Here is a 24960-nt window from a genome sequence, read left to right as displayed (position 1 = left end):
TTACCTCTGTGGGTTCCTCCTTGAGCAAGGAAAAGGGAGAGAGGAACCTCTCTCCTGCTGTGAGGCCCATCCAGGCTGCACAGGCTTGGGAGAAAACCAAGATGACCCAGTCCTGACTCTGCCCTCCCCCAACTCTTCAGTTGAGGGCAGCCATTGGAATGAGGGCCTGCTGCTGGGACGGCCCCCTGAAGAACCTGAGCAGCCCCTCACCGAGAACTCACTGCTGGAAGTCCTAGATGGTGCCATCATGATGTATAACCTCAGCGTCCACCAGCAGCTGGGCAAGGTCTTGCACTGTTGGTCCATGCTCATTGGGTATGGGGTGTTCTGCATGATCAGATATGTGTGCACATGCGGGCAGAGGTGTACATGTGAGCACATGGCACAGCAATATTGATTTCTGCCTTGCTTCTACTGCTTAAGCCTGACCTGGTTTGTGGGAGGAGACTGACTCAGGCCTAAGGTTGGGAACTTGGTAGCACTGGGGTCTAAGCTGAGTCTGAATAAGCCTGACTGAGGTACCGAAGAGTCACCCTGGACATGTCCAATGCTCTAGATGGTTGGTGTATCTGATGATGTCAATGAATATGCGATGGCTCTGAGGGACACAGAGGACAAGCTTCGCCGGTGCCCTAAGCGGGTAAGGCCTGGGCAGGCAAGCAGGTCGTGGGATGGCAGGGTATTGCACATGTGCAACTTGCTTACTTGGGTTCCAAAGGCACCCAGAAAGAAAATTTGGTTCTGGGACTGCCCCTTCAGTTCTTGTGCCCACCCCTGCCCTGACCATACCAGGGTAGTGAGAGAGGCGGGCAGTAAGGCTGGCCACAGCCCAACCCCTATCAACCAGCTGCAGCCTGGTGCCAAGGTGCCCCTGCTTCCTGCCCACCACACCGTCCACTAAGTGCTGACACACACCATGCTCCTCATCAATTATGGATCTACCCTGAGTGCTTCCTTGGCCACTTGCAGAGTCAGCAGGAAGCAGGCCTGGCTTCCCCCATCCCCAGATCCCCTCTACTTGCCTGTCCTGGGTTGGGCTTCCCTGGCAGACTCCCTACCACCACATTACCAGAACCCTGGGCCTGACCAGCTACTTAGGCTGCCGTTTGGGCATTGGGTCCCTGGGATATTCTAACCAGGCCAGCTGGGTGGGCCTCACGTCCACATCCTGAGGGGACAACTGTGGCCCTGTTCTGGACTTGCTTAAGGTTACCAGCTAGTCAGTGGCAGAGGAGAGTTTTGAAAGTGAAATCCAACCCCTTAACTACTCCTGGCACTAGGAGGCTATGTCCTGATAGTCCTCCTTTCTCACTGGGTGGCAGAGGAAGGATATCCTTGCAGAGTTGACCAAGAGCCAGAAAGTTTTCTCAGAAAAGCTAGACCACCTGAGCCGCCGTCTTGCCTGGGTCCATGCCACCGTCTATTCCCAGGTGAGTAGGCATGGCCTTAGCCAGCCAGCAACTGTCTCCTTCCCAACCTCACTATCTGGCCACGGGTTGGCAAGGTTATGCCAGACCCTTCATGCTCTCTGCCTTTTTGGGCCCTGGGTCTCTTTAGATTCCCTCCTCCCACCCCATGCCACTTTCCCCTGTGCCTCTCATGCCCCGAGGATTTGAGTAAGAACCATTTCTAGACCCCCAGTATGCTCATGAATCCTTTTGGAGAACAAGGTCTCCACATGCCTTTCATTCCTCCTTGTGTCTCCTCTCAGTCCTGGATACCTCCTTCTCTCCTAGCACATCAGGGCTCTATGGCCCTCCCTGATCCACACCCTCTGTGGCTGCTTCCAGCTGACTCACCTGTCACCCTCAAAGCTGCTGGTCTGCTCACTTTCCTTTACTTGCTCATTCATTTAATAACATAAACCCAAATGCTAGGGCATGCCAGATGCCATCTTGGACATTGAAGACACACAGCAGGGAGTCAGAAAGATGAGTCTCTGCCCTTCCATATACTGGACCTAGTGGGTTACTTAAAGGGACTCTGTACTCCTACTGGGACTGAGTATTTGACTCCAACCCCAATCCCATTAGTTTTTTCTCATATCTGTTCTTTCCCTCCCATCAGTAGGATATGTGTGTGCACATGTATTCACATGCCAGGCTGTCCCCTAGGGAATGACCCTCCCCAAGAAGTAGGCAGTCAAGGCTTTTGGTGTTCCCCTCTCCATGGTCCCATCTTTGTTTTGGTATTTCTCCTGGTGGTTTCTTCCCCAAATATAAACCACTTCCACCTCTTATTCCTTCCTCTTGTTGCGGCAGATAACTTTTGCCTCCAGTTCCATGAAGGCGATCAACTCAGGGAAACTTCCTTTTTTCCACATTATTAGGATTTCATACCTGCCTACTTCCTTAGGCAATATGACCATCCCCTCCCACACCTTCTTTTCAGGACAATTTCTTTCTTCCCTCTCTACCAACTTTTTTTTTTTTTTTAAGTTGTAGATGGACACAATATCTTTATTTTATTTATTTATTTTTCTGTGGTGTTAAGGATTGAACCCAGTGCCTCATACATTCTAGATAAGCCCTTTCCCACTGAGCTACAACCCCAGCCCATAACTTTTTTTTTTTTAATTGTAGTAAAATATACATGACATAAAACTTATATTTAGTTGGGCACAGTGTACATTCCTGTAGTCCCACCTATCCAGAAGGTTAGGTGGGAGGATTGCTTGAGTCAACAAGTTGGAGAACAGCCTGAGTAATAGACCCCACCTGAAAAAAATTGTTTTTAAATTATAATTTTTTTTTTCTTTTCAGTGCTGGGGGTGGAACCTGGGACCTTGCTAATGTTGGGCAAGCACTTTACCACTGAGCCATACCTCAGCCCACATCTTGTTATTTCAAATTGTTAAGTATACACACATTGGGGCTTGGATTGTGGCTTAGTGGTAGAGCACTTGCCTGGCACATGTGAGGCACTGGGTTCGATCCTCAGCACCACATAAAAATAAATAAATACAATAAAGATATTGTGTCCATCTACAACTAAAAAATATTTTAAAAGAAAGTATACTCACATTGTTGTACCAATCTCCAGAACTTTTTTCATCTTGAAAAACTGACACACCCATTAAATAACTCCCCATACCTCCTTCCTCTCGGCCCTTGGCAACCACCATTTTACTTTTTGTATCTGAATTTGATTACTTTAAATACCACATAGGAGTGGAATCATACAGTATTTGTCTTTTTGTAACTGACCTATTTTACTTAGCCTCATGTCCTTAGGTTCATCCTTGTAGCTGGTGTTAGAATTTCCTTCCTTTTTTAAGACTGGATTATATTTATGTATCACATTTGGTTTATCCATTCATATGCCTATAAATGCTTAGATTGCTTCCACAGTTTAGCTATTGTGAATAATGCTGCTATGAAAAATGGTGTACAAATACCCCTTCAAAAACCTGCTTCCAGTTGTCTTAGGTGTATACCCAGAAGTAGAATTGTTGGATCATATGGTAAGTCTATTTTTATTTTGGTGAGGAACTACCATACTGTTTTCCATAAAAGCTGCACCATTTTATATCCCCACTGACAGTACACAAGGTTTCCAATTTTACCACTTCCCTACCAACACTTTTTTTTTTTTTCATAGAAGCTCTCCTAATGAGTGTGAGATAGTAACTCATTCTAGTTTGGATTTGCTCTCTAATGACTGATGATGATGACTACTTTTTCATGTGCATATTGAATATCTGCATCATCTTCTAAGGAGATTTATGTGTTCCTGTCCTTTGACCATTTTTGAATTTTTATTGTTGCTGAGTTGTAGGGCTTCCTATATATTCTTTTATCTTTTATTGTTTTGTTTTGTTTTTGTATTGGAGATTGAACCCAGGGTTGTTTAATTGCTAAGTCACATCCTCAGCCCTTTTTTTTTTTAAGGTTTTACTTTGAGACAAAGTCTTGCTAAGTGCTTAGGGCCTCACTAAGTTGCTGAGGTTGGTCTTGAACCTGTGATCCTCCTGCCCCAGCCTCCAAGTCACAGGCATGCTCCACCATGCCTGGCTCTGTATATTCTTGTTATTGACCCCTTATCAGATATATGGTTCACAAGTATTTCTTCCCATTCTATGCCTTTTCACTCTATTGATTATATCTTTTGATACAGAGATGTTAAGTTTGATATAATCCAGTATATTTTTTCTTTTGTTTGTTGCTTGTGCCTTTGGCATCATATACAAGAAATATTTGCCAAATCCAGTGCCATGAAGCTTTTTATCTGTGTTTTGTTTCAAGAGTTTTGTGGTTTTGAATCTTATGTTTACATTTTTATCCATTTGGGCTAACTTTTATGGCATAAAGTAAGTGTTCCAGTTTTATTCTTTTGCATGCGAATATCCAGTATTCCTATTGCCATTGGTTGAAAAGACTGGCCTTTTTCCATCAAATAGTCTTGCCGAAAATCAGTTGAGGACTCCCTGTTTGTGGAGTCCCTGTTCCATTCCATTGGTCTACACCAGTACTACACTGTTTTGATTACTGTAGCTTTGCCATACATTTTGAAACCAAGTATGAGACCTCCACAACTTTGTTCTTTTTCTAGAGTATTTTGTCTACTCAAGGTCCTTGAAATTGCATATGAATTTCTGGATGGGTTTTACTATTTTTTGCAAAAAAAATAGCAGGGATTTCAATAGGGATCGCATTGAATTGGTAGACTCCTTTGAGCAATTGACATCTTGGCCATATTGGACTAATGGTCCATGAACATAGGACCTTTCCACTTATTCAGAATTTTTGGGGGGAGGGGAGGAATATCGGGGATTGAACCCAGGGGTGCCTAACCACTGAGCCACATCCCCAGCCCTTTTTTGTATTTCATTTAGAGACAGGATCTCACTGAGTTGCTTAGGGCCTCACTAAGTTGCCTGAGATTGGCTTTGAACTCACAAGCCTCCTGCTTAAGCCTCCCGAGCCACTGGGCTTACAGGTGTTTGCTATTGCACCTAGCCATTTATTTGGATCTTTCTTTACTTTCTTTCTTTCTTTTTATTTTTTACTTTTTTTTTCTTTACTTTTGCTGTGCTGGAAACTAAACCCAGAACTCATGCATGCAAGGTAAGCACTCTACCACTGAGCTACATCCCCAGTTCTACTTTCTTTTCTTTTGTCTTGAAAGAGGATCTCACTAAGTTGCCCAGGCTGGCCTCGACCTTGTGATCTTCCTGCCTCAGCCTGGTTGCTGGGATTACAGGTGTGTGCCACCACTCCTGGCAGGATCTTTAATTTCTTTCAGCAGCAACATTTTATAGTTTTAGTAGAACTTGAATTCTTTTGCCTTCTTCAAGTTAAGTTTATTCCTAAGTAGTTTTTTCTTTTTGATGTTTTTGTAAATGGAATTGTTTTCTTGGTTTTCTTTGTTCATTGTTAATGTAGAGAAACAATTGATTTCTGTGTGTTCATTTTACATCCTACAACTTTTCAGAATTTGTTTATTAATTCTACTAGGTAATGTGTGTGTGTAGGTGTGTGTATAAAATCTTCAGGGTTTTATACATACAGAATCATTTTACCACTTTCTTTCTAATTTGTATGCCTTTTATTTCTTTTTCTTGCCTAATTTGTTCTGGATTAAGATTCTAGTACTTTGTTGAATAGAAGTGGCAAAAGTGGCAACCCTGTCTTTTTCTTGGTCTTAGAGAAGTATTGATGCTGGGCTCACTACTGAGTGTGCTGGCAGATGCAGGCTTTTCATACACAGCCTTTCTTAAATTGAGCTGCCTTCTTTATCTTTGCATCTTTAGACTCACTCATCTGTCAACTTTGAGAAGTTCCTTCCATTATTAAAGGAAAGTATGTGAAGTCTTTCCTTGGCTCTGCACCTACCTTCAGTTCCCTCTCTTCTTCCTCAGTCTTATTCACCTCATCTTCTCCCACCTCTTGGCCTAGCACACAAACTGTTTCACTTCTCTGATAGTCCTGCCAGTCTCTGTTATCCCTCTGCCTCCAACCTTGCTGGCACATTTCTCTCTCCATTGATTGGCCTCTTGGCTACATTAGTGCCAGTGTCACCCCCACTTCAGATTCCATCTTCCTTCGCCATCTGTGGCAGTAGGATGCCTACTACTACCCATGTGTGGGCCCAGGCACAAACCCTTCAGACCCCTTGATTTTACCTTCTTGGGTCATTGGGTTTTGGAGCACTTCAGAGAGCTGGTATCAAGTGCAGATGCTTTAGTTCCACTCCAAGAGGTATGTGTGCTGTGGTCTGAGCTGGGGCTTGGGGCCTCATTTTGGCCTGTGTCCCTTCTATGATACTAACATAGACTCCCTGGGAGCCACATTGTGGGGAAGAGTACCCTCAGCAGGTTTCATCTCTTTTCTATGATTACTCTTCCACCCCACCAGCAGTTACATTGCTCCCTGCTTTTTCCTCTTTGACCTCCAAACCAAAATTTACTTGCTTCCTCCACATAATTTCTTTTGGAACTCATGCTCCATTTGTCTTAAGCCACACTCCCCTGTGCTCTGCATCAGATCTGCTTCTTAGTACTTTTGACCTCCATGAGGCTCTACTACTACCAGAAATGTGGGCCCCATTCTTGGTGTGACATGTCCCTTGCTACCACAGTCCATTAGTGCATTCCCCTGTCCTTGCCATCCAGTCATTTCCTCTTCCATTTTGGACCTGGGCAAGACTGTGGTATCCTCATTGAGCTATCTCCACTTGTGTCTATAGCCCATTCTGCACTGGGCAGTGCTTCAACACAGACTTTTGCTCATATCATCCTCTTGCAAACCAGAGTTCCTCTCTGGGTCATAGTGCTGCCCCCCCAGGGTGGATGCTCTTCTCTTGCCTAGTGAGGACTTGATCACCCCTGCTTGAGCCGCTGCTCACACTTCTGCAATCCAGCTCTCAGTTCTGATGTGATTGTCTTGGGGTAGCATTACCAATTCCCAGACCAGATCATGTGAAAAGCCCAACACCCTGTGTGCCTCCTGCAGGAGAAAATGCTAGACATCTACTGGCTACTGCGTGTCTGCCTACGAACCATTGAGCATGGTGATCGCACAGGTTCTCTCTTTGCCTTCATGCCTGAGTTCTATCTGAGTGTGGCCATCAACAGCTACAGTGCTCTCAAGAATTATTTTGGTCCTGTACACAGCATGGAGGAGCTCCCAGGTGATGGGACCATTCAGGCTGGGAGGGGATAGAAATGGGCCTTTAGTGTGACTCAGGAGCCCTGATCTGAGCCGTCTATAGCCTTGCAGCATACATCCACATGGGAAGGAGGGAAAGTTGACCCTACCCCATGGTCCTCTCTGCATCATGTTCACATTTGCACTCTGCCATGGAACCTGCATCTCCTCCCTGTTGCTGTAGTGAAAATAGAGGGCAGAGTGGGACCCCTGGTTTTACTTACTTCCTGGTGTTATTGAGCAGCCATGTGGCCCCTCACCCAGGCACCCTGGCACTGGTCACAGAATGTGGCAGTGGGTCAAGGGCAGAGTGTTTGTCTTTATAAATTATAGAAGAGAGCGGGGCCCTGCTAGAGCTACAGAGGAACCTGTACTTCTCCAAGACCACTGATTCTAGGCTGGGCCTGGCATTTGGTACCTGGATCAGGCTGTGTGAGTTGCCAGGCTCCTGCCCTGCCCTGCCCTGTCCAGGCCTTGATGCAAGCTTTGTCTTCAAAGACAGAACTGTGGGTGCCCAGTGACTGATTGTGAGTCAACAAATGTGTGTGCTAAGATGAGTTGGAGTCCACATTAGGGCTCTTTCCAGGACCTGCCCTCTCCCCATAGTGAGTCTATGCCTTCGCCCTTAACCAACTGCTAGTTTGAGTGCTTTACACAATATCCCCAGATGTCAACCCAGGTCCAGATTGGCCCTTGGAGCCAGCTCTGGAGCATACCACTCAAGCCCACCCACCCTGCCAATGGACATATCTGTCCCTAGAGCCCCTGCTCCCAGCCAGCAGTTCTCTCTGCCCATCCTTGCAGGCTATGAAGAGACCCTGACCCGCCTGGCTGCCATCCTTGCCAAACACTTTGCTGATACACGCATCGTGGGCACTGGTGAGGTGCCCTACAGAGGGCCCAGGGAGGTGGGATTGGGATGGCACATCTAGTGGGCTATTTTCTGTGTATATTGTGGCATGGGGCCAGGGCTTATGCCAGGCACCTGCTAAGGCATGACCTGTTGTGGCAGACATTCGAGACTCACTGATGCAGGCCCTGGCCAGCTACGTGTGCTACCCACACTCTCTGAGGGCTGTGGAAAGAATCCCTGAGGATCAGTGAGTAGGGGGTTGGGGAATTACACACCCTGCCCTGCACAGCACTGTGCCGAGCCTCACCATGTGCCTGCCACCCCTCACCCTCACAGGCGTATTGCCATGGTGAGGAATCTCCTTGCACCCTATGAGCAACGGCCCTGGGCCCAGACCAACTGGATCCTGGTGCGGCTCTGGAGGGTAAGCCTGACCTGAGGGGGACTGCTGAGGCTGCCTTGGGGAGAAGGTAGCTCTGTCCCCCTGACCTCAGCTGGCCCCACCCCCAGGGCTGTGGGTTCGGGTACCGCTATACACGGCTGCCACACCTGCTGAAAACCAAGCCAGAGGACGCCAATTTGCCCAGCCTCCAGAGTAAGTATCCAGGTTGGGAAGCTTCTACCTGGCAGCAGCCTGGGCAGGAAAATTGATGGCCCTTGCCCACTGCCCTTAGGTCCTTTCAGACTCTTCTGCTCCTACCAGCCCCTCTTCTGGACTTGTGTTGGCTCCAAACTCTGTGTGTCCCTTGGGGTTTGCATTTTTCCTGCTGATTCCCAGTGCAAGGATGCTCTGGGACTATTCCCTCACTGCATAGTTCCATTTGTACCCTTTGGGCCTGTTGCTTTGCAAGGGTCACAATGAAAAGATGCCACATTTACCCAGGCTGCTGGCAACTCATGTGGGATAGACACTCTGTTCCTTGCCCTCTATGCCAGCTCCCTGACCTCCAGGTTTGTTGCAGGACTGTGTGCTTCTGCTCCTTTGGTATCTGCTGGTGGCCAGACAAAGGGCCTGGTTTATGTCTTGAACCCCTGAAGCAAGATGGGCACAGGCTGGAGATTTTCCAGGGCCCTATGGGATGATCATGGGGCTTCCTCTACTAAGAGGCATTTGACGGGGAGCAGAAGCTATGTGTGGTCTCTGCTGTGCCCTGGAGTCTCTTGAACTAGAGGACCTTCACCTAGACCGGGCCCAAGGCCTTGAACTATCCAGCCTACACACACTGTTCTTACCATGTCCATGTAATGTATCTCCCTTTGCAGCCAGTGTTTTGGTCTGAGAGATGACCCCTGAGAGGCTGAATGCCTTATGCAAAGTCACACAGCAAGTCCTTGCCAAATGTCTCAGACCTGTCTCTAGGGTGGAACTGAGCTGCAAGTTGAGAATGGCAATGGGGCCAGATCCATCCTGTGGCTACAGGAACTATTGATTTGCATCTAGAGGAGTGGGGAGATATGCTGGGACAGCTGCAGCTGAGAGCTCTAGTTACCAATGCCTGCCAGCCCAGACTTGGCACCCATCACCTGGGCCATATGCCAAGGCGAGGCCAAGGACAGCAGAGGAAAGTAGAGGACAGCAGGGCCCAGAGTAGGTTCTTGGAGAAACTGGCCTCAATGCCAGTGGGGAAATGTCTAAGGCATGTGACTCAGAACTTGCTGGAATCAGGCTGCAGCTATATGGCTACCCTAGGCCTAGGGCAAGTGGTGTAGTATGGGGGCTTGACCCACCTGTAGCTTTTGGTTTGCCCAAGAGAGGAAGGGGACAGATTGAGTTCTATCCCTCAGGTAGTTCTATACCCTCTCCCTCTGCCTTCATTACCTGCATGTTTCCCAGGAGCCATTTTTCTGTTCTTAATATCAGTGGGTGAGGACAAAGGCAAGCAGGCAGGGCTACTGCTCTGGAGTCCTTCATAATGCTGCCTTCCCATCCCCCTACAGAACCCTGCCCTTCCACCCTGCTGCAGCAGCACATGGCAGACCTGCTGCGGCAGGGTCCTGATGTGGCACCCAGCTTCCTCAACAGCGTCCTCAACCAACTCAACTGGGCCTTCTCTGAGTTCATCGGCATGATCCAGGAGGTGGGCCATGGTGGGGCCCTGTGGGCCAGGGTGATACAGGGACCATGATGTTGTAGCCAGGCTTCTGACTGCTGCCTGCCTGCTTGTTGGCTGCTCAGATTCAGCAGGCTGCTGAACGCCTGGAACGAAACTTTGTGGACAGCAGACAGCTCAAGGTATGTGCCACCTGCTTTGACCTCTCGGTCAGCCTGCTGCGTGTCTTGGAAATGACCATCACACTGGTGCCCGAGATATTCCTTGACTGGACCCGGCCTACCTCTGAGATGCTGCTGCGGCGTCTTGCACAGGTGTGTCCATCTAGGCAAGGAGGGTAGGACCCTGGGGTTACCCCACTGGTGAGCTTGCCCATCCACCAATAGGTTCCTGCCCCCACAGCTCCTGAATCAGGTGCTGAACCGAGTGACAGCTGAGAGGAACTTGTTTGACCGTGTGGTCACCCTACGGCTACCTGGTAAGGATCTAGATAACCCTGCACCCCTACACCCTCTTCCAGGATCATAATGCCTGATTCTCCATTCTGCCCCATGACAGCCAGGCTTGGCACCCCTAGCCCAGCTTGTTCTGTAGAGTGGACAGAGGGAAGGGTTGATGGCATCAGTCAGGCCTGGAGCCTCTTCTGTAGGAGCATGTAGGAGGTTCTTTTTCTTCCTTCTCTCCCCTTAGGCCTGGAGAGTGTGGACCACTACCCTATCCTGGTGGCAGTGACAGGCATCCTGGTGCGGCTCCTGGTGCATGGTCAAGCCTCAGAGTAAGTGTTGGAGACTGTGGGCCCCCATAGGAGCCGAGCAGGACCTCCCTGTACTCGTTTCCTTATCTTAAAAATGTGCCTCACCATCAGGTTTTGAGGCAGAGAGAAGGTGGTGAGGTGTGAACTGCTTAAGTAGGTGATAGTGGCAGCTTCTCTGGATAGAAGAATTGAGGGCCCAAGCAGGACAAAGTGGCTTGTGGCCATTCCTCAGGTAGCACTGGGGGTATAGGGCAGACCATCCTGTGATGACCAGGGCAACACTGCTAGATCAAGAGCCAAGCACATTACAATGCTGTTTGTCTGTGAAGGCCTCAATGAGCATGGACTGCCTTTATTACAAAATTTCATAACAGCAGGGTCCAGGACAGCCATGGGGACCCCCAACTCAGCCCCCACACCTGAGGGGCTCCCAGAACCCCTTCCCTGCCTCTCTTTAGTGGGAGTGGTGAGATGCATATGCAGCCAGGGCACTGCCTCAAGCCATTAGGCTGAGAACAGTGCCAACCTTTAAGAGGTTCCTGCCCTTGAGTGACATCGAGTTCCATTTGGGCTCTCTCAGCTTGGCCTTGCTTGCCAGGCTTTTTAGTGCTGTGCTGTGCTGTGAGCCCATGGAATGGACTTTGCCTTCAGAATGACTGCTAGATGTCCCTGACTAGAGAGAGCAGGGCCACTGTGGCTCAGGACAGGCCCTCAGGGGTCTTCTTAATGCCTGCCCACCAGACTGTGCAAATGTAGTTGCAAAGCTGGTAGATGCGGGGAGAGCTGTGCCATCAAAGGGAGGATGTTTCCTCCTTCCCTCCTGGAGTGTGGACTGGAGCTGACCTCTCCACCATTTCCCCTGTGGGACCCCTGCCCCAGGCATGGAAAGGGGAAGGTGGTAAGCTTTGACTATTCTGTACCACTCCTTCATATCTGCCTCAGCCACTGAAGGTGGTTCTAGGGCTCTAATGTAAGAGCTCTTCCAGATGGGCTTCGTCCTCCATCTTTAGGGGACATTAGAGCATTAGGTGGTCTTAGGGAAAGCAGGCACTAACAGGTTCTGCTAGGATCTGGGACCTTGGGGGTCCTTTGCTAGGCAAAGCAGGAGGCAAATGAGACCCCAACTCTTCTACCTGTGAATAGGGACATTGTGGTTCAAGTCAGGGCCCACAAAGGAAGCTGGGAGATCAGGTACAGTTCTTCCCACTAATACCTGGCAGTTCTCTGGATGGTAACAGGGAGCAGGGCAAGCAGCAGGAGGGTCATGGCCTGAGTGGGGGCACTGGGCAGCCTAGGTCATCATGAGACCCTCCGAGCCTGTAGAGCTAGCAGATTCAGAGCCAGCTGTGAACCGCAGGCCCACAGTATTGCTCAGATTGAAGTCCTCAGCTACTGCCAGCTGCACACGCCCGTTGAGGCCTCTCCTGCCCGGCTCCAGGAAGACCACGTGCTTGTGGACACTGGCCTTGCGGCTAGGTGCATCTGGTGGCGTGGCACTGAGCACCGAGGACTGTGCACTCAGCTCCTGGAGCGAGCTGGGTGCCCGGGACCAGCAGCGACTTCGACAGGCTTGGCGACAGCAGCGGCAGCAACCACGGCAGGGTGGTGCAAACAAGTACAGCAGCACCAGCACCAGGCCCACAGCACAGCCCAGCAGTGTGGTGAAGCCTGTGTTGAAAGTCTCAGGCTCCGGGTGTGGGAAGTGCACGCTCACATTGTACTCAAGTGTCTGGTTGTGGTGCAGGCTGGGCCCAGTGGCCAGGCACACGAAGACACCTGCATGCTGCTCCTGCACTTTGCCTATGGCTAAGCTGCCATCCGCCAGCACTGCAATGCTGCCATCTCGGGACCCTGGTGCCACAAGCAGCTCGTGCTTAGGTGAAACCCAGGCAATGTGCACAGCTGGGGCACTGGTATTGCAGTAGAGCCTCAGGGACCGACCCACCTGTGCATGCAGCTGCTCTTCAGGCCGCTCTAGGCCAGTAGCTGGGGCAGCTGAGCAGTTCTCAAAGACTCGGCTGTGCTCAAAGAAGCGCACGCGGGATGTAGGTACCTTAAAGACCAGGCACGTGTACTCACGTGCAAAGTCCCGAACAGCACTTAGGCCCCGCTGGTGCCAGCGCTGCAGCAGGTGGTAGAGGCGGCAGTTGCAGGGCAACGGGTTATTGTGCAAGTAGAGACCATTCTTGAGAAAGACCGGCAGTACGGCCAGCTCGGGGACAGAGATGTGTCCCAGCTGGTTAGAGGAGAGGTCCAGGGTGCGCAAGTGGGTTGCACCCAGACCATGCAGGTGGTCAAAAGAGAAGGTCATGAGTTCGTTGCAGCCCAGATAGAGGTGGCTAAGTGCACTCAGACCTTGGAAGGTGTGCTCATCCAAGTGTGCCAGGCGGTTATTGAACAGAAGCAGCATCTCCAGTGCCTCAAGCCCATCAAGGTCGTGGCGGCCAAGGGTCCGCAATGCGTTAGATGATAGATCAAGCAGTTTCAGGCCGCTGGCATTGGTGAAGACTCCGTGACCCAGCGCGTCCAACTCGTTGTGGCCTAGGTGCAGGGCACGCAGTCGGGAGAGGGGCGCCAGCCAGCTGGGGCGCAGGCGCTGGAGTGCGTTGTGACTCAGGTCGAGTTCAGCAGCAGCGGCAGGTAATTCAGCCGGCACATTCTGCAACCCCAGGCCTGCACAGCTCAGAAGGTCGGCAGCACAGACGCATTTGCGGGGGCAGTTGTGGGGCACAGCGGGCATAAAGTCCTCAGAGTCGGGGGTGCCTAACGCGACACGCAGCATGCACAGCAGGGCGCCCTGCAGCACCAGCCAGGCCATGGCGGCGACCACCAAGAATAAGGGCAGCCTGTGCAGGTCGCAGCTCCAGGACTCACCCACTCTTGCTCTGGTTCAGCGAACGTGGTACTGGATGGTCCACGGCCAGGGAGGCACAGTGCAGGCTTTGCCCGGCTCGACTGGACGCTCCTGCTCACCAGTCCTGTTTGTACGGTGGAGCTGCACCGCAGTCAGCTCTCTCCGTCTCCCCTTGCTTTCGCCTAGTGCTTTCCTGGTCGACTTCTAAATACTCGCGGAAAAGAAGACGGTTGCGGGGGGGGGGGCGGGGGGGGGGGATCGGGCTTTTATTGGCTCGCGCTGCAAGGGGCGGGGAGATTGTATCCTCTGCCGCTTAAGGGCCCCTTGTGGCCACCAGAGGGAGTACGAGTTCACTCCCAGTACCCAGCCTGCCCTTAGCCCATAGACCAGAAAAGTTAAAAGGGGCAGCCTGGGGAGAATGTTAAGCTGCTCCTAGTGTTCTTTATTTGAAGTGACAGTTTTAGGATTAGTGTATGATGGGGTCGGTGGACTTCAGCTATTTATGGTAGCTCACAAAACTCCTTAAACTGGTACCTGGGCTATGTGTGGCTTCACTCAGATCCAGGACTTATAGGATGGCTGGAAAGCAGCAGGAAGGTGGAAAGAATAAAAGGGCATTAATGCAAGGTTTGGACTGTCACACTATCCCTTACAGACAGTCCCCAAGTCTTATGATTACCTATACACCCTCCCTACCTAGGACAGAGAGAGCCACATCAGTGCTCCTAGCTGACCCCTGTTTCCAGCTCCGCTCCATATGCTATCTCCTGGGGCAGCCAGAGCCCCCAGCACCTGGCACTGTCCTGCCTGCCCCAGACCGGAAGCGCTTCTCCCTGCAGAGCTGTAAGTCGGCCAGGGATGGGTAAGGGAAAAGCTCTGGGACTGGCTGAAATCAGGACCTTCAAGAACAGCAAATCCCCAAGCTGGGAATATTGAAAAGGCAACAGATTCTAGGGCTACATCTGGCCTTACACCACCTACCACTAATCCAGATACAGATTATATCAGTGCTGAGGAGCTGGCACAGGTGGAACAGATGCTGACACATCTGACCTTTGCATCTGCCCAGGCAGCAGCTGCATCCCTGGTGAGTGAAGCCACAGCACAGCCCACACTACTTGAATACACGTGTGCACACCAATATAGGCAGAGCATATCCAACCCCAACACCCTCACTCCCCTCCCTGCAGCCCACCAGTGAGGAGGACCTCTGCCCAATCTGTTATGCCCACCCTATCTCTGCTGTGTTCCAGCCCTGTGGACACAAGTCATGCAAGTAAGTGGGGCCCATGGGCTTTGGGAAGGGGCAGTAGGAACATCCAGGAGTCTTCATTCCCTCCCCTGTTGTAGAGCCTGCATCAACCAGCACCTGATGAACAACAAGGATTGCTTCTTCTGCAAAGCCACCATCGTGTCTGTAGAGGACTGGGACAAGGCAGCTAATACAAGCACCACCTCCTCAGCTGCCTAGGTCCGCCAAGCCTCCACCTGCAAACCCAGACCCAGGCAAAGACCTATTTATGAGCTCCCATGCCCTGTTCCCCATCACCCCCAACACATCCAACCTTCTTGCTGTGTGTAGCCCCATTGGTGGGAGCCTAGCTATGGCCCTAATTATGCCTGAGCTTGACTTTCAGTCAGGGCCACAGTAAACATTAAATTATTATTCCATACAGCCCTGGCCCTGGCCCTTCTTAAGGGAGTGGGGTTTGTGGGGTGTGGCCCAGCAGGGATTCTGCTAGTTTATGTCCAAGTGAGAAGGCAAGTGTCCACCAGCTTCATCCTCATCCAGTCCTCCCCAGATAAATGGCACCAAGTCCAGGGCCTTCTGATGTGTCAAGCCAGTGCTCCCCTGCTGATGGGGAAATGGGGGCTCGACCAGCCCCAGGCTTCCCCTCACATGATGATACGAGGCTCTGGCACTGATTCACCAATAGACTTGTGGGGTAGCACGCTGGCTCCATTGAGGTAGAGCTCGTCGTTAACTATAACATCCTCGCCCAGCACTGTTACATTCTCCATACGCACCTGGGGGGCAGGGGGAGGTAGACCTTGTCAGTGAGGTAGACGCATTCTCTGCCCCTCTCCCCACCTGGCCCAGCCCATAGGCTTACCCACTGGCCCACACGGCAGCGCCAGCCCACAATGCACGACTCAAGCCAGGAGTGGGAGCGTATGTGGGCATCCCGCAGCACTGTGCACCGTCGGATGCACACACCATCCTCCACCACCACACCAGCACCCAGACTCACATTAGGACCAATGCTGCAGTTCTGGCCAATACGGGCACTTGGGTCCTGAGAGCAAAGGGGAAAATACAGTTGGGCCATTTGTCTCCTAGGACTAAAGGGATTAATGATGGGCTGGACAAAGGCCTTACCACAAGAACATTGCCCACAATGCCAGGGCCTGAGCATAATCGCTCAGGCTGCTTCTGCCTCAGTGACTGAAGGAAGAGACACATGCCAGTGAGGAAATCTTTGGGCTGTCCGATGTCCATCCAGAATCCTGTAGGGAGGGATGCATCAGGGGCTCAGCCCAGCCACAGACTTACCCCCCGCTCGCCCGTGACCTTTCTGTCTCACCCTGCAGCTCCATGGCATATAGCTGCCCCTCCTTGGCCATAATGGGGAAGACCTCCTTCTCAATGGACGTAGGCTGCAGCTGTGGGAGTGGGCAGCTTGTGAGCAGGGTCATGGCAGTGACAGCCTGCCTGACCCTAGCCCACCCAGCAGTTGTCTTCTACACACCTGGATGCGTTGCAGCACTGCAGGGCTCAGGATGTACATGCCTGCATTGATCTTATTGGACACAAATACCTGTGGCTTCTCCACAAACCGGTGAATTCGGCCCGTGTCAGCCTCACATACCACCACACCATACTTAGAAGGCTCCTCCACCTTGGTCACCTGAATACAAGGAGACTTAGGCCTAGTCCAGTGTTCCTAAGTCTTGAAACATATGCTGTCCCAGATCTCAGGGGGTCTGCCCCCAAACACTTAAAAGATACTATTCAGCTATGCACTCAAAAGGAGAGATCAAGGGTAGGGGGCAGGGGAGGCTGGGCTGGGATGTTGCAGGGGGAATGTCAAAGGAAAAGGAAGACCTGGTCTCTTACCAGGATGGAGCCCTCCTGACCGTGGTGCCGATGGAACTGCACCATGGCTTGGAAAGGGAAATCACAGATCACGTCGCTGTTGAGGACGAAGAAAGGGTCTGCAGTCTCAGAGAGCAGGTCACGGGCCAGTGCCAGGGGCCCAGCTGGGGGAAGGGAGCAGATCACCTCCTTGCTGGGGATCTGAGTCCCTGAATTCAGGTTCAGCAGGACCACCCAGGCTGGGTCTTACACTCGTGGCCACAAATCCTCCCAAGAAACCTTGTTTCCACTGACCTGTCCCCAAAGGCTCCTCTTCATGAGACATGGAGATTCGGATTCCCAGCTGGAAAGGAAAAGTCACCCCGTCAGGTTCTCCCTCCAGAGCAGGAAGTAGAGAATGGACCAAGGGAACCGGCTAAAAGTCCCGTGCCTCACCCTCTGCTCCTGAGTCTTCATTTCTTTCTCCAGCACCTGCGACATGTAGCTCACGGCCAGGATCACGTGATCCACGCCTGCCTGTCGGACAGGATAAAGCGAGCGGACAGGCGGGCTCAAATGTTAGATACCTGTACCCCTGACCTTCAGTCGCTAGACGTCCCTCGTCCGCCCAGGACAGACCCCGGGTCTTACCGCGGCAAGGGCTTCCACTTGGTGCAGCAAGATTGGCTTATTGCAGAAGTCTACCAGCGGCTTCGGGGTACTCAGCGTTAGCGGTCTCAGCCGCGTTCCATAGCCGCCCACCAAGATCAGTGCCTTCATCTCGACTGTGGGCGACGGGAGTCAATCCCAGGCTCCAAGGGGCCTGCAGACCGCCTGGCCAACACCGTCCACGAACTACAGCCTCTGTGTCCTGGCCCCTGCCCTTCAGACTGACCAACTCTTGTGTTAGTTTGTTCGCCTGGTCTAAACCGACGCCGAAATCAGGACGCCAGAACCCAAGTCACTATGCGGGCTGGAGGGTGGCTGGCCGGGAACTCGGACCGGACCAGGCGCCGGCAGTGACGTGACCCCGGCGGGCCAATCAACTGTTGCCTACGTGGCACGGCCGTCAGCGTCGGAGCGCTGGGCGCGGTATTAGGACAGACACAGCCAATGAGGGCCTGAGTGCGCCAGGCTGCCATGGGGACCCGGGACGAGACTCGCGAGTCACCTATTGGCGGTACCCATGGCGGAACTGGCGCCAAGGGCGAGGCCTCATTCCCTACCCAAACTTGGTTGGCTGCGGGGCAGACGCTTCCGTCCACGCTTCACAGTTCGGGGCCCCGCCCCTCCGCCCCGACCCAGGGAAAGAGGGCGGAAGGATCGGATCTAGCCGTCGGAGGTCACTGGTGGTGCTGGGCTGGGCCGGCCCACCCGGGAACTGCGAAGTTTTCACAAAGATTCGGACAAGTTACAGTTTTTAGCGGCTTTATTTTGACATACACGACCTTAGACACAAGCGGGGTGGGCAACACTGGGTGTAGAGAAAGGGGCGGGCTTGGCCCAGACACCCCTCACTTACACGCAAGGTCCCAGGAAATGCAATTGTGCGAGTCTGGGCCAGAGCCACGTGGAGTATCCGGGCTCAGGCCTCGGGTGGTGTGGACAGGCTTAGCTTCCAGGAAAAAGAGAAGCAGAGAGCGATTCCCAGAATGCGAGGTCTTACATGTTCCCCGAGGAGGAAAGGAACCAGGTCCTTCCCGGGGGTGTCCATTTTCTTCCTCTTAAAATATTTAAATCCGCACAAACATAACCAAATTGTACAGCTGCAAAGTTAAAAGCAATCTGCATCTAGGGAATGTGCACATGACCAGGTGAGCGCGTGAGGAGCAGCTACTAAACTAGCCCAGGCCTCTGGCCCTTTGTGGGAATCCCCATACCCATTGCACAGGCCCAGAAAAAGGGGTGGGTTCCTGGCAAGTTGCTACGCTGGTCCCCTTCCTTTTTAAGCACCGCCAGTCCCATCCCACCCCAACCCTGGAGGCGGGGTCTGGTGTTGGCCCAGCCCAGGTAAATACTATAGAGAGGGGTGAGCAGAACACCCCAACCCATGATCCCCAGTTGCACTTTGGTCCTGATTTGGGGTGGGAAGGTAGGACCTGGCAGGAATAGGACTCTCTAGCCTGGGCCAGGGAGAAAGCAGTGGTAGAAAATGTGCGTGCACACACTTGCCACCACCTATCAAATAATGGTTGGATTTCCAGGTACCAAAAGTGCTGATAAGAAGGGTCCTGCCCTGGGGGAGAAGCAGCAAATCCCAGCCCTTCCACTCTTTCTAGTGCCAGGAAAACAGATTAAATGAGTACAGCCTCCCTTGCTGTGAGTAGTGGCAAAACAGGGCAGCATCTGCTCCCAGCATCTTGAAAATGGGGAGGCACAGCACATCCCCAGGCAGTCTCCAGTGGATCCAAACCCTTCCTCATTCTTCTCACTGCCAGGGAAGATCAGCTACACTAACAATAACCGGTCCCTATGACTAAAAACCACAGAATGGTCAGGAGAGAAGGTGGTTGTTACCAGAAACAGGCAAAGCTGTGCCTCCCAGCCCCAAGGAATGGGAACCTGCCCACCACTGGTACCAGGGTTGGAGGGCTTAAAGAGGGGGGATCCATCAAGGACCCTGTTTCAGAGGCTACATCTCTAAGGACCAAGAATCAGGTCATCAGTCACCAAGGCTTCTCAAAGACACAGGCTGGCAGGCTTACCTTTAATGCCCAAACAGGGACATGTGAAAAGAGATAATGACAGTGGTCCTAAGCTTATAGGAAAGGGGGGTGCTAACCCTGGCAATGGCTGAGTGTGGTATCATCTTCTGGCCACCTTGTGTTAGAGGCAGCAAGACTACATGCCGTTAAGGGGTGGCAGCAGGAATGATTAAAACTATGGGAAAGGGTTACCTCTTGAGCCCCCTGTCAGTGTTGAAAGCTACACTCCAGGCCCATAGGAAGGGTACTAGGCCAGCAGGGAAACAACCCTAAAATTCATTCGGCTACCAGGTCTTAAAAAAGGCAGCACCTGCTGAGGAAGGGCAAAGGGCAAAAGCTCACTTCAGAAATGAAAAAGAGACTATTTTGCTGAGGAAAAATATGAAGGAAATCAATGTATACTAACAAACAAGGCAACACCCCAGGGGAAGGCTCCCCACAACACAGGGGCTGTCAGGTGAACAAATGGACAAATGGACGGACCCCAGGATTATTCAGACAAAGCTTTCAATAGCAGAATCTGGGCACCTGCACCCAGGGCCCAATGTCCCTAAGAGCAGACAAGCATAGAATTCTCTCTCCAGGCCCAGGGTCTAAAGCGCCTCACAATGGGCTGCTGCCTTGAAGCTTGGCCTGGGGAAGTGAGAGACCCTGAGCAGACCACAGCCCTTGAGTTCTGGGAGGAGCAGCCCACCCAGAGGCAGCACAGCTGCCCAAACTAGAAGAGGAAGACTCCCACCCACAGCACAAGAATTGCAAATACTGTTTGGGCCAGGGCCCCTACAGGCCCCAAGACCTACCAGAACACACTCTCCTCAGCAAACAGAGCTGTGCTCTTCAGTGGAACAGAAGGGGTTGGCCTCCTCAGGCAAGAGGATCTTGTTGAGAAAGGCTAGCTGGGGTTTTCAGCAGAGAAGCAGGTTCATGTGCCAGGTCCATGGAGAAACCAGGCCTGCCCTCTGCCATAAACTGGCTTTAAGCTCAGCTTCATGAATCTTGCCCCATGCCAAAATCAGACCCAAGAAACATGGGTCCAGCTGTGTGCAGTCAGCTTTCTGATAACAAGGGCATCTGTTCAAGAGCTGGCTGACACCCACAGCACAAAATTGAAAAGCTCCCAAGAGATGGGTACCCAAACCCCTCTTATTTGCGGGGAACAAAAGATGAGTGGGCCTGGAGGAGCCCTGCACCAGCCCAGGGCTTCACCCCACAAACAGCAGGGCTGTATAGCCACAGACCCTAAAGACCTAGGCAAGAGAAACCAAAGTCCAAGGGCTTCTTGTCTCTGCTGCCAAGCCCACCAGGGGCACCTCTTCCTTCCTAAGTCAACTTGGACACAGCAGTCACAGCCACAGAGCTAAGGAGCCTGGCCAAGAGGACACATGTTCTGCCCTCCTTCACTTTATATATATGGATTCCAGGCTACAGCTAAAAACATTTCTTTTAGTTTACACCAAAGAGAAATATAACCCTTTAAAAGCAAGTCTGTGTGTCCTCACAGCAAGTTCAGAGCAATGGTCCCTGCCTGCGGGTGGAGAGGAAGGGGTCCTGGGGGGCCCAGAACTGGGCCTACTGGTTCTCGTCCCGCATCTGTTCCATGATGCTGATAAGATTCTCCAAGCCAAACACATAGCCTCTGTCCGGACCATCATGCACAGTGGGGTCATCTCGGAAGCCCTTGAATGTGCTATGTGCAAAGTCAATCATTCGGACATCCACCTTGGGTGGAGTGGAGGGGCCTGCCTCGGTGTTGAGGCTGCTGGGGCTGGTACTGGGGCCACAGGGTGGCGCCACTTCAGGGAGCCCCGTGTCCAGGTGCTTGAGACGCAGCTCAGATCGGCACTCCTTGCCATCATAGATGACAAGCAAAGAACTGGAGTAGAAGCGGTAGGAGGCCTGCCGCTCCAGCACAGCTTTGAGGCCCCGAAGTTTGCTCAGAATAGGCTCAAAGAGGTCACGTCGCAGGTCCAGGCCATTGTGCAGGTACTGATAGAGGGCATTGCGGAAGCCTTCAATGGAGAGCCCACGGCCATAGTACTTGTTCCTGCAGAGGTAATGCCCTGTGTCCAGCTGGTACACCTGAAACCCCAGGAGACAGACAGGGTGAGCACCAGGGAAATCTGAGGACCTTGTGATGCCCTGGGCAAGCACCATCTGGAAGGCACTCTAACCAACCTGCCCTTTACTGCTCCTCCAGGGGGCAGGCCATTATTGATTCTGGGTTTTGCCATCCTAAGAGCTGCGAAAGCCAATACTGGGCCTATAGCCATCACCTTTAGAGCCCTCCTCCAAACTGCTCTGGAGCCCCAGCTAGACTCTAACTGGGAACATACTGCTGTTAGACAAGGGTCTTACTTGCTCCATTGTGGAGACAGCAGACTCTCACAAACAGCTCTGTACCTCAAACCCAGATCAAGGTCAAAAGTTAGGGACAGGAGGGCTCAGGGAACACACTTGCAACGGTATACTGAGCACCCTGTGGGGGACTCAGCCTCTCAGAGGAGATTCCAGAACAGTGTGCACCAGGAGGACATTTGGCATGGGTAGCAGGCAGGTCTGGGCACAACATAAAACATGCAAGTACTGAGGCTCTCACTAGTAATGACTCACCTGCATGCCACAGACTCTGACTCCCAGTGTAGCAGATGTGCTCTGCTCACACTTCCTCATCTGTCGGGCTGCCTTCTCAGCTGATGCGTCGTCCCCATGCTGCCGGGTGCCCATCTTCAAGTCTAGCACACAGGGGTACTTGAAGTGGTGTACCACATTCTCAAGCAGGAGAAATTCTGGGTCAGGGTCAAGAATGACAACCACACTCACCATCTGGCCCATCCAGGATACCACAAGAAATGTTTCCTATGAAAAGGAGCATTCTGGTCTAATGCAAAATGTGTTTCCCTCATGAACACTCAAATGTGAATTTCACACCTCTAGCTTGTAAATATTATTTTTCAGTCTTGGGAAATGAATTCAGGGGCGTTCTACTACTTCTACTGAGCTATAACCTTCTTTTTTTTTTTTTTTTTGAGACAAGGGTCTAACTTGCTATAGCTAACCTTGAACTTGTGACCTTATGATCTTCCTACCTCTGCCTCCCAAATACTTGGGATTATAAGTGTGTGCCACTATGCCCAGCTTATTTCTTAACAAAAAATAATACCAATAATAAGATGTATTATATAAAATTTACTATTTATAACCACTTTAAAAAGGTGTATCATTTCAGTGGCATTAAATACATTTACATTGTTATGCAACCATTGCCATGCAACCATTGCCACTCACTATCTACTTCCAGAAATTGCTTCATCTTTTCAAAGTGAAATCCTGTCCCCATTAAATGCTAACTCCCTATCCTCTCTTCCCCTAACTCCTGGGAAACTTCTGTTCTACCTCTGTATCTAGGAATTTGTTAATTTCAGTTGTCTCATACTAGGGCAATCTTACAGTACCTATCCTTTTGTGCCTAGATTATTTCACTGAGAAAATGTTTTCAAGGTTCACCCATGTCACAGCAAGTATTAGAATTTCATCACTTTTTAGGGTTACACAATTTTCCATTATAGGTATATACCATACCCATTGATGGTTTTATTTTATATTTTTAAAAATTCTTTAGATATACCTTAGAAGCAATAAACTAAAGATTTGGCAGATATGGAGACATTCCTGATACCATCAATAAACCACGACCTACTCAGGACAGCACCTCAGCCAGGCCTAAGAAATAAGGAAGATGCTTTTGGAACATTACTATAAAAAATGAGGAGCTAAGATTCTAACATTACCAATTGGAATTCTTAGATAATGCTGAATAATTTTTTTTCTATCTTAGGGCTGGAGATGTAGCTCCATGGTAGAGTGCTTACCTACCATGTGCAAAGTCCTCAGTTCAATTCCTAGCACCGAAAGAAAAGGAAAAAGAAAAAAAAAAAAAATCTACCTTGTCATTTTCTCACCAAATTTCAAACCAATGAAGATTTAAAACATATCCCACAAAATTTTCCACACTGCCAAGTTTTAAGTTTCAATTTTACCATGTCCAAAAGGCAGAAAAAACAACATGTTAACAAATGTAAAAGGGAGAGGAAGAAGAGTCTGAAAAACAAAGACAAGAACAAAGAGGAGCCCCTGGTGAGAGGACCTCAGCAACGGTCTGGAGGGGCCGGGGCCATGACATAGGCCCAACAGTCCCAGAAGACACTGGCGAAGGAGGGTGTGTCAAGGATACTGTAGAGCTTTCGGTCCTTGGATTCAGAGCGCATGCGACTCAGTTGCTGCTTGTGACAACGCAGGCTCCAGGGGTTGTGGCTGATCTTCTCAGAACTCAGACCACTATTGCCATCTAGCATCTGGAAAGGGACGTCTGAGTGGCTGTGTAGTTCTACCTTCAGACTCTTTGCCTCCTGGGAGCTAAAAAACAAAAACCAAAAACCAAAACAACAACAACAACAACAAAACACATACACATCACTATGGGACTCAGGCAAGTTATCCTTGGGGTCACAGGGTACAGAAGAATTGCACCAGACCTAACCTGCCATCCACAGACCCTGCTGACAGATGGCATGGGGGGTCTCAGATATGTGTGCCAATAAAAGTTGAGTAAATGATGAGTACTGCTCTTCCTTTTGTCTCTGAAAAATAATTATTTATGTCAAATTATGTCATGAAGATATCACTTCACATCCACTAGTATAGGATAGCTATAATCAGAAGAAAAAACTTGAACAAGTACTAATTAGAATGTGATGAAACTGAAACCCTATAGATTGCTGGTACAAGTGTAAAATGGTACATGCAGCCAATATGAAAAACAGTGGTGGTTCCTCAAAAGGTTAAACATAAGCCAGAGAGAGTGGCACATGCCTATAGTCCCAGTTACTCAGGAGGTTGAGGTAGGAGGATCACTTGAGTTCAGGAGTTTGAGACCAGCCTGGGCATCACAGCAAACCCCATCTTAAAAAACAAAACAACAACAACAACAACAACAACAAAATTGAACATAGGATTACATGACTAGATATATACCCAATTTCATGCCTAGATATATAGCCAAAAGAACTGAAAATGAGGATTCAACATATTCTTTATACCAATGTCCATAGAAGTATTTATAAAAAAAATAAATAAAAGGTAGAAATAACTCATAGAAGATCTACAAGCAATCAACAAACATATGAAAAAATGTTCACCAGTTTTAGTAATAAGAGAAATGCAACTCAAAACTACACTAAGATTCCATCTCACCCCAATTAGAATGGCGATTATCAAGAATACAAGCAACAACAGGTGTTGGAGAGGATGTGGGGAAAAAGGTACACTCATACATTGCTGGTGGGCCTGCAAATTAGTGCAGCCACTCTGTAAAGCAGTGTGGAGATTCCTTAGAAAACTTGGAATGGACCCACCATTTGACCCAGCTATCCCACTCCTCGGCCTATACCCAAAGGACTTAAAATCAGCATACTACAGAGATATAGCCACATCAATGTTCATAGCTGCTCAATTCACAATAG

The 24960-nt window shown here is 50.5% G+C and overlaps 4 protein-coding genes across 7 annotated transcripts in view; 1 reads left to right on the top strand and 3 right to left on the bottom strand.

Moving 5' to 3' along the window:
- Rnf123 (ring finger protein 123) overlaps nucleotides 1-15335 on the top strand; it is a 28795-nt gene extending 13460 nt beyond the window's left edge. For all 4 annotated transcript variants that reach the window (XM_047565172.1, XM_047565175.1, XM_047565173.1 and 1 more), the window contains 16 exons: nucleotides 141-286; nucleotides 557-640; nucleotides 1323-1430; nucleotides 6954-7131; nucleotides 7953-8027; nucleotides 8161-8248; nucleotides 8338-8425; nucleotides 8512-8596; nucleotides 9940-10079; nucleotides 10178-10366; nucleotides 10455-10530; nucleotides 10743-10827; nucleotides 14361-14503; nucleotides 14653-14747; nucleotides 14851-14936; nucleotides 15011-15335. In XM_047565172.1, the coding sequence (XP_047421128.1) occupies nucleotides 141-286; nucleotides 557-640; nucleotides 1323-1430; nucleotides 6954-7131; nucleotides 7953-8027; nucleotides 8161-8248; nucleotides 8338-8425; nucleotides 8512-8596; nucleotides 9940-10079; nucleotides 10178-10366; nucleotides 10455-10530; nucleotides 10743-10827; nucleotides 14361-14503; nucleotides 14653-14747; nucleotides 14851-14936; nucleotides 15011-15131 (1787 nt within the window). In that variant the 3' untranslated portion in view covers nucleotides 15132-15335. The remainder of the gene's footprint in view (nucleotides 1-140; nucleotides 287-556; nucleotides 641-1322; nucleotides 1431-6953; nucleotides 7132-7952; nucleotides 8028-8160; nucleotides 8249-8337; nucleotides 8426-8511; nucleotides 8597-9939; nucleotides 10080-10177; nucleotides 10367-10454; nucleotides 10531-10742; nucleotides 10828-14360; nucleotides 14504-14652; nucleotides 14748-14850; nucleotides 14937-15010) is intronic.
- Nucleotides 11133-15148, bottom strand: Amigo3 (adhesion molecule with Ig like domain 3). Its single transcript, XM_047565180.1, has one exon. The coding sequence runs from the start codon at nucleotides 13622-13624 to the stop codon at nucleotides 12098-12100; it is 1527 nt and encodes a 508-aa protein (XP_047421136.1). The 5' UTR covers nucleotides 13625-15148; the 3' UTR covers nucleotides 11133-12097.
- On the bottom strand, nucleotides 15305-17763 carry Gmppb (GDP-mannose pyrophosphorylase B). The gene is made up of 9 exons (XM_047565181.1): nucleotides 17388-17763; nucleotides 17193-17273; nucleotides 17052-17100; nucleotides 16779-16921; nucleotides 16411-16569; nucleotides 16246-16324; nucleotides 16041-16168; nucleotides 15775-15957; nucleotides 15305-15688 (listed from the first exon to the last, which is right to left on the bottom strand). The coding sequence occupies exons 1-9, from the start codon at nucleotides 17514-17516 to the stop codon at nucleotides 15557-15559; spliced, it is 1083 nt and encodes a 360-aa protein (XP_047421137.1). The 5' UTR covers nucleotides 17517-17763; the 3' UTR covers nucleotides 15305-15556.
- Nucleotides 17764-18147: 384 nt separating this feature from the next.
- Nucleotides 18148-24960, bottom strand: part of Ip6k1 (inositol hexakisphosphate kinase 1) — a 59594-nt gene continuing 52781 nt past the window's right edge. Inside the window, exons 4-6 of the mRNA XM_047564336.1 lie at nucleotides 23673-23854; nucleotides 22052-22227; nucleotides 18148-21520 (exon numbers count right to left, since the gene is read on the bottom strand). Coding sequence (XP_047420292.1) covers nucleotides 21011-21520; nucleotides 22052-22227; nucleotides 23673-23854 — 868 coding nt within the window. The 3' untranslated portion in view covers nucleotides 18148-21010. The remainder of the gene's footprint in view (nucleotides 21521-22051; nucleotides 22228-23672; nucleotides 23855-24960) is intronic.

This window comes from Sciurus carolinensis, chromosome 9, assembly GCF_902686445.1.
Source record: "Sciurus carolinensis chromosome 9, mSciCar1.2, whole genome shotgun sequence".
NCBI lineage: Eukaryota > Metazoa > Chordata > Mammalia > Rodentia > Sciuridae > Sciurus > Sciurus carolinensis.
This window is presented reverse-complemented; position numbering and strand designations above follow the sequence as displayed.

Coding starts and splice junctions, on each gene's coding strand:
- Amigo3 (XM_047565180.1), bottom strand. CDS start 13,624: ATGGCCTGGCTGGTGCTGCAGGGCGCCCTGCTGTGCATGCTGCGTGTC.
- Gmppb (XM_047565181.1), bottom strand. CDS start 17,516: ATGAAGGCACTGATCTTGGTGGGCGGCTATGGAACGCGGCTGAGACCG. Junction 16,325..16,410: donor CAGTGCTGCAACGCATCCAG/GTGTGTAGAAGA, acceptor CCACTCCCACAG/CTGCAGCCTACGTCCATTGA. Junction 16,169..16,245: donor ATATGCCATGGAGCTGCAGG/GTGAGACAGAAA, acceptor CCCTCCCTACAG/GATTCTGGATGGACATCGGA.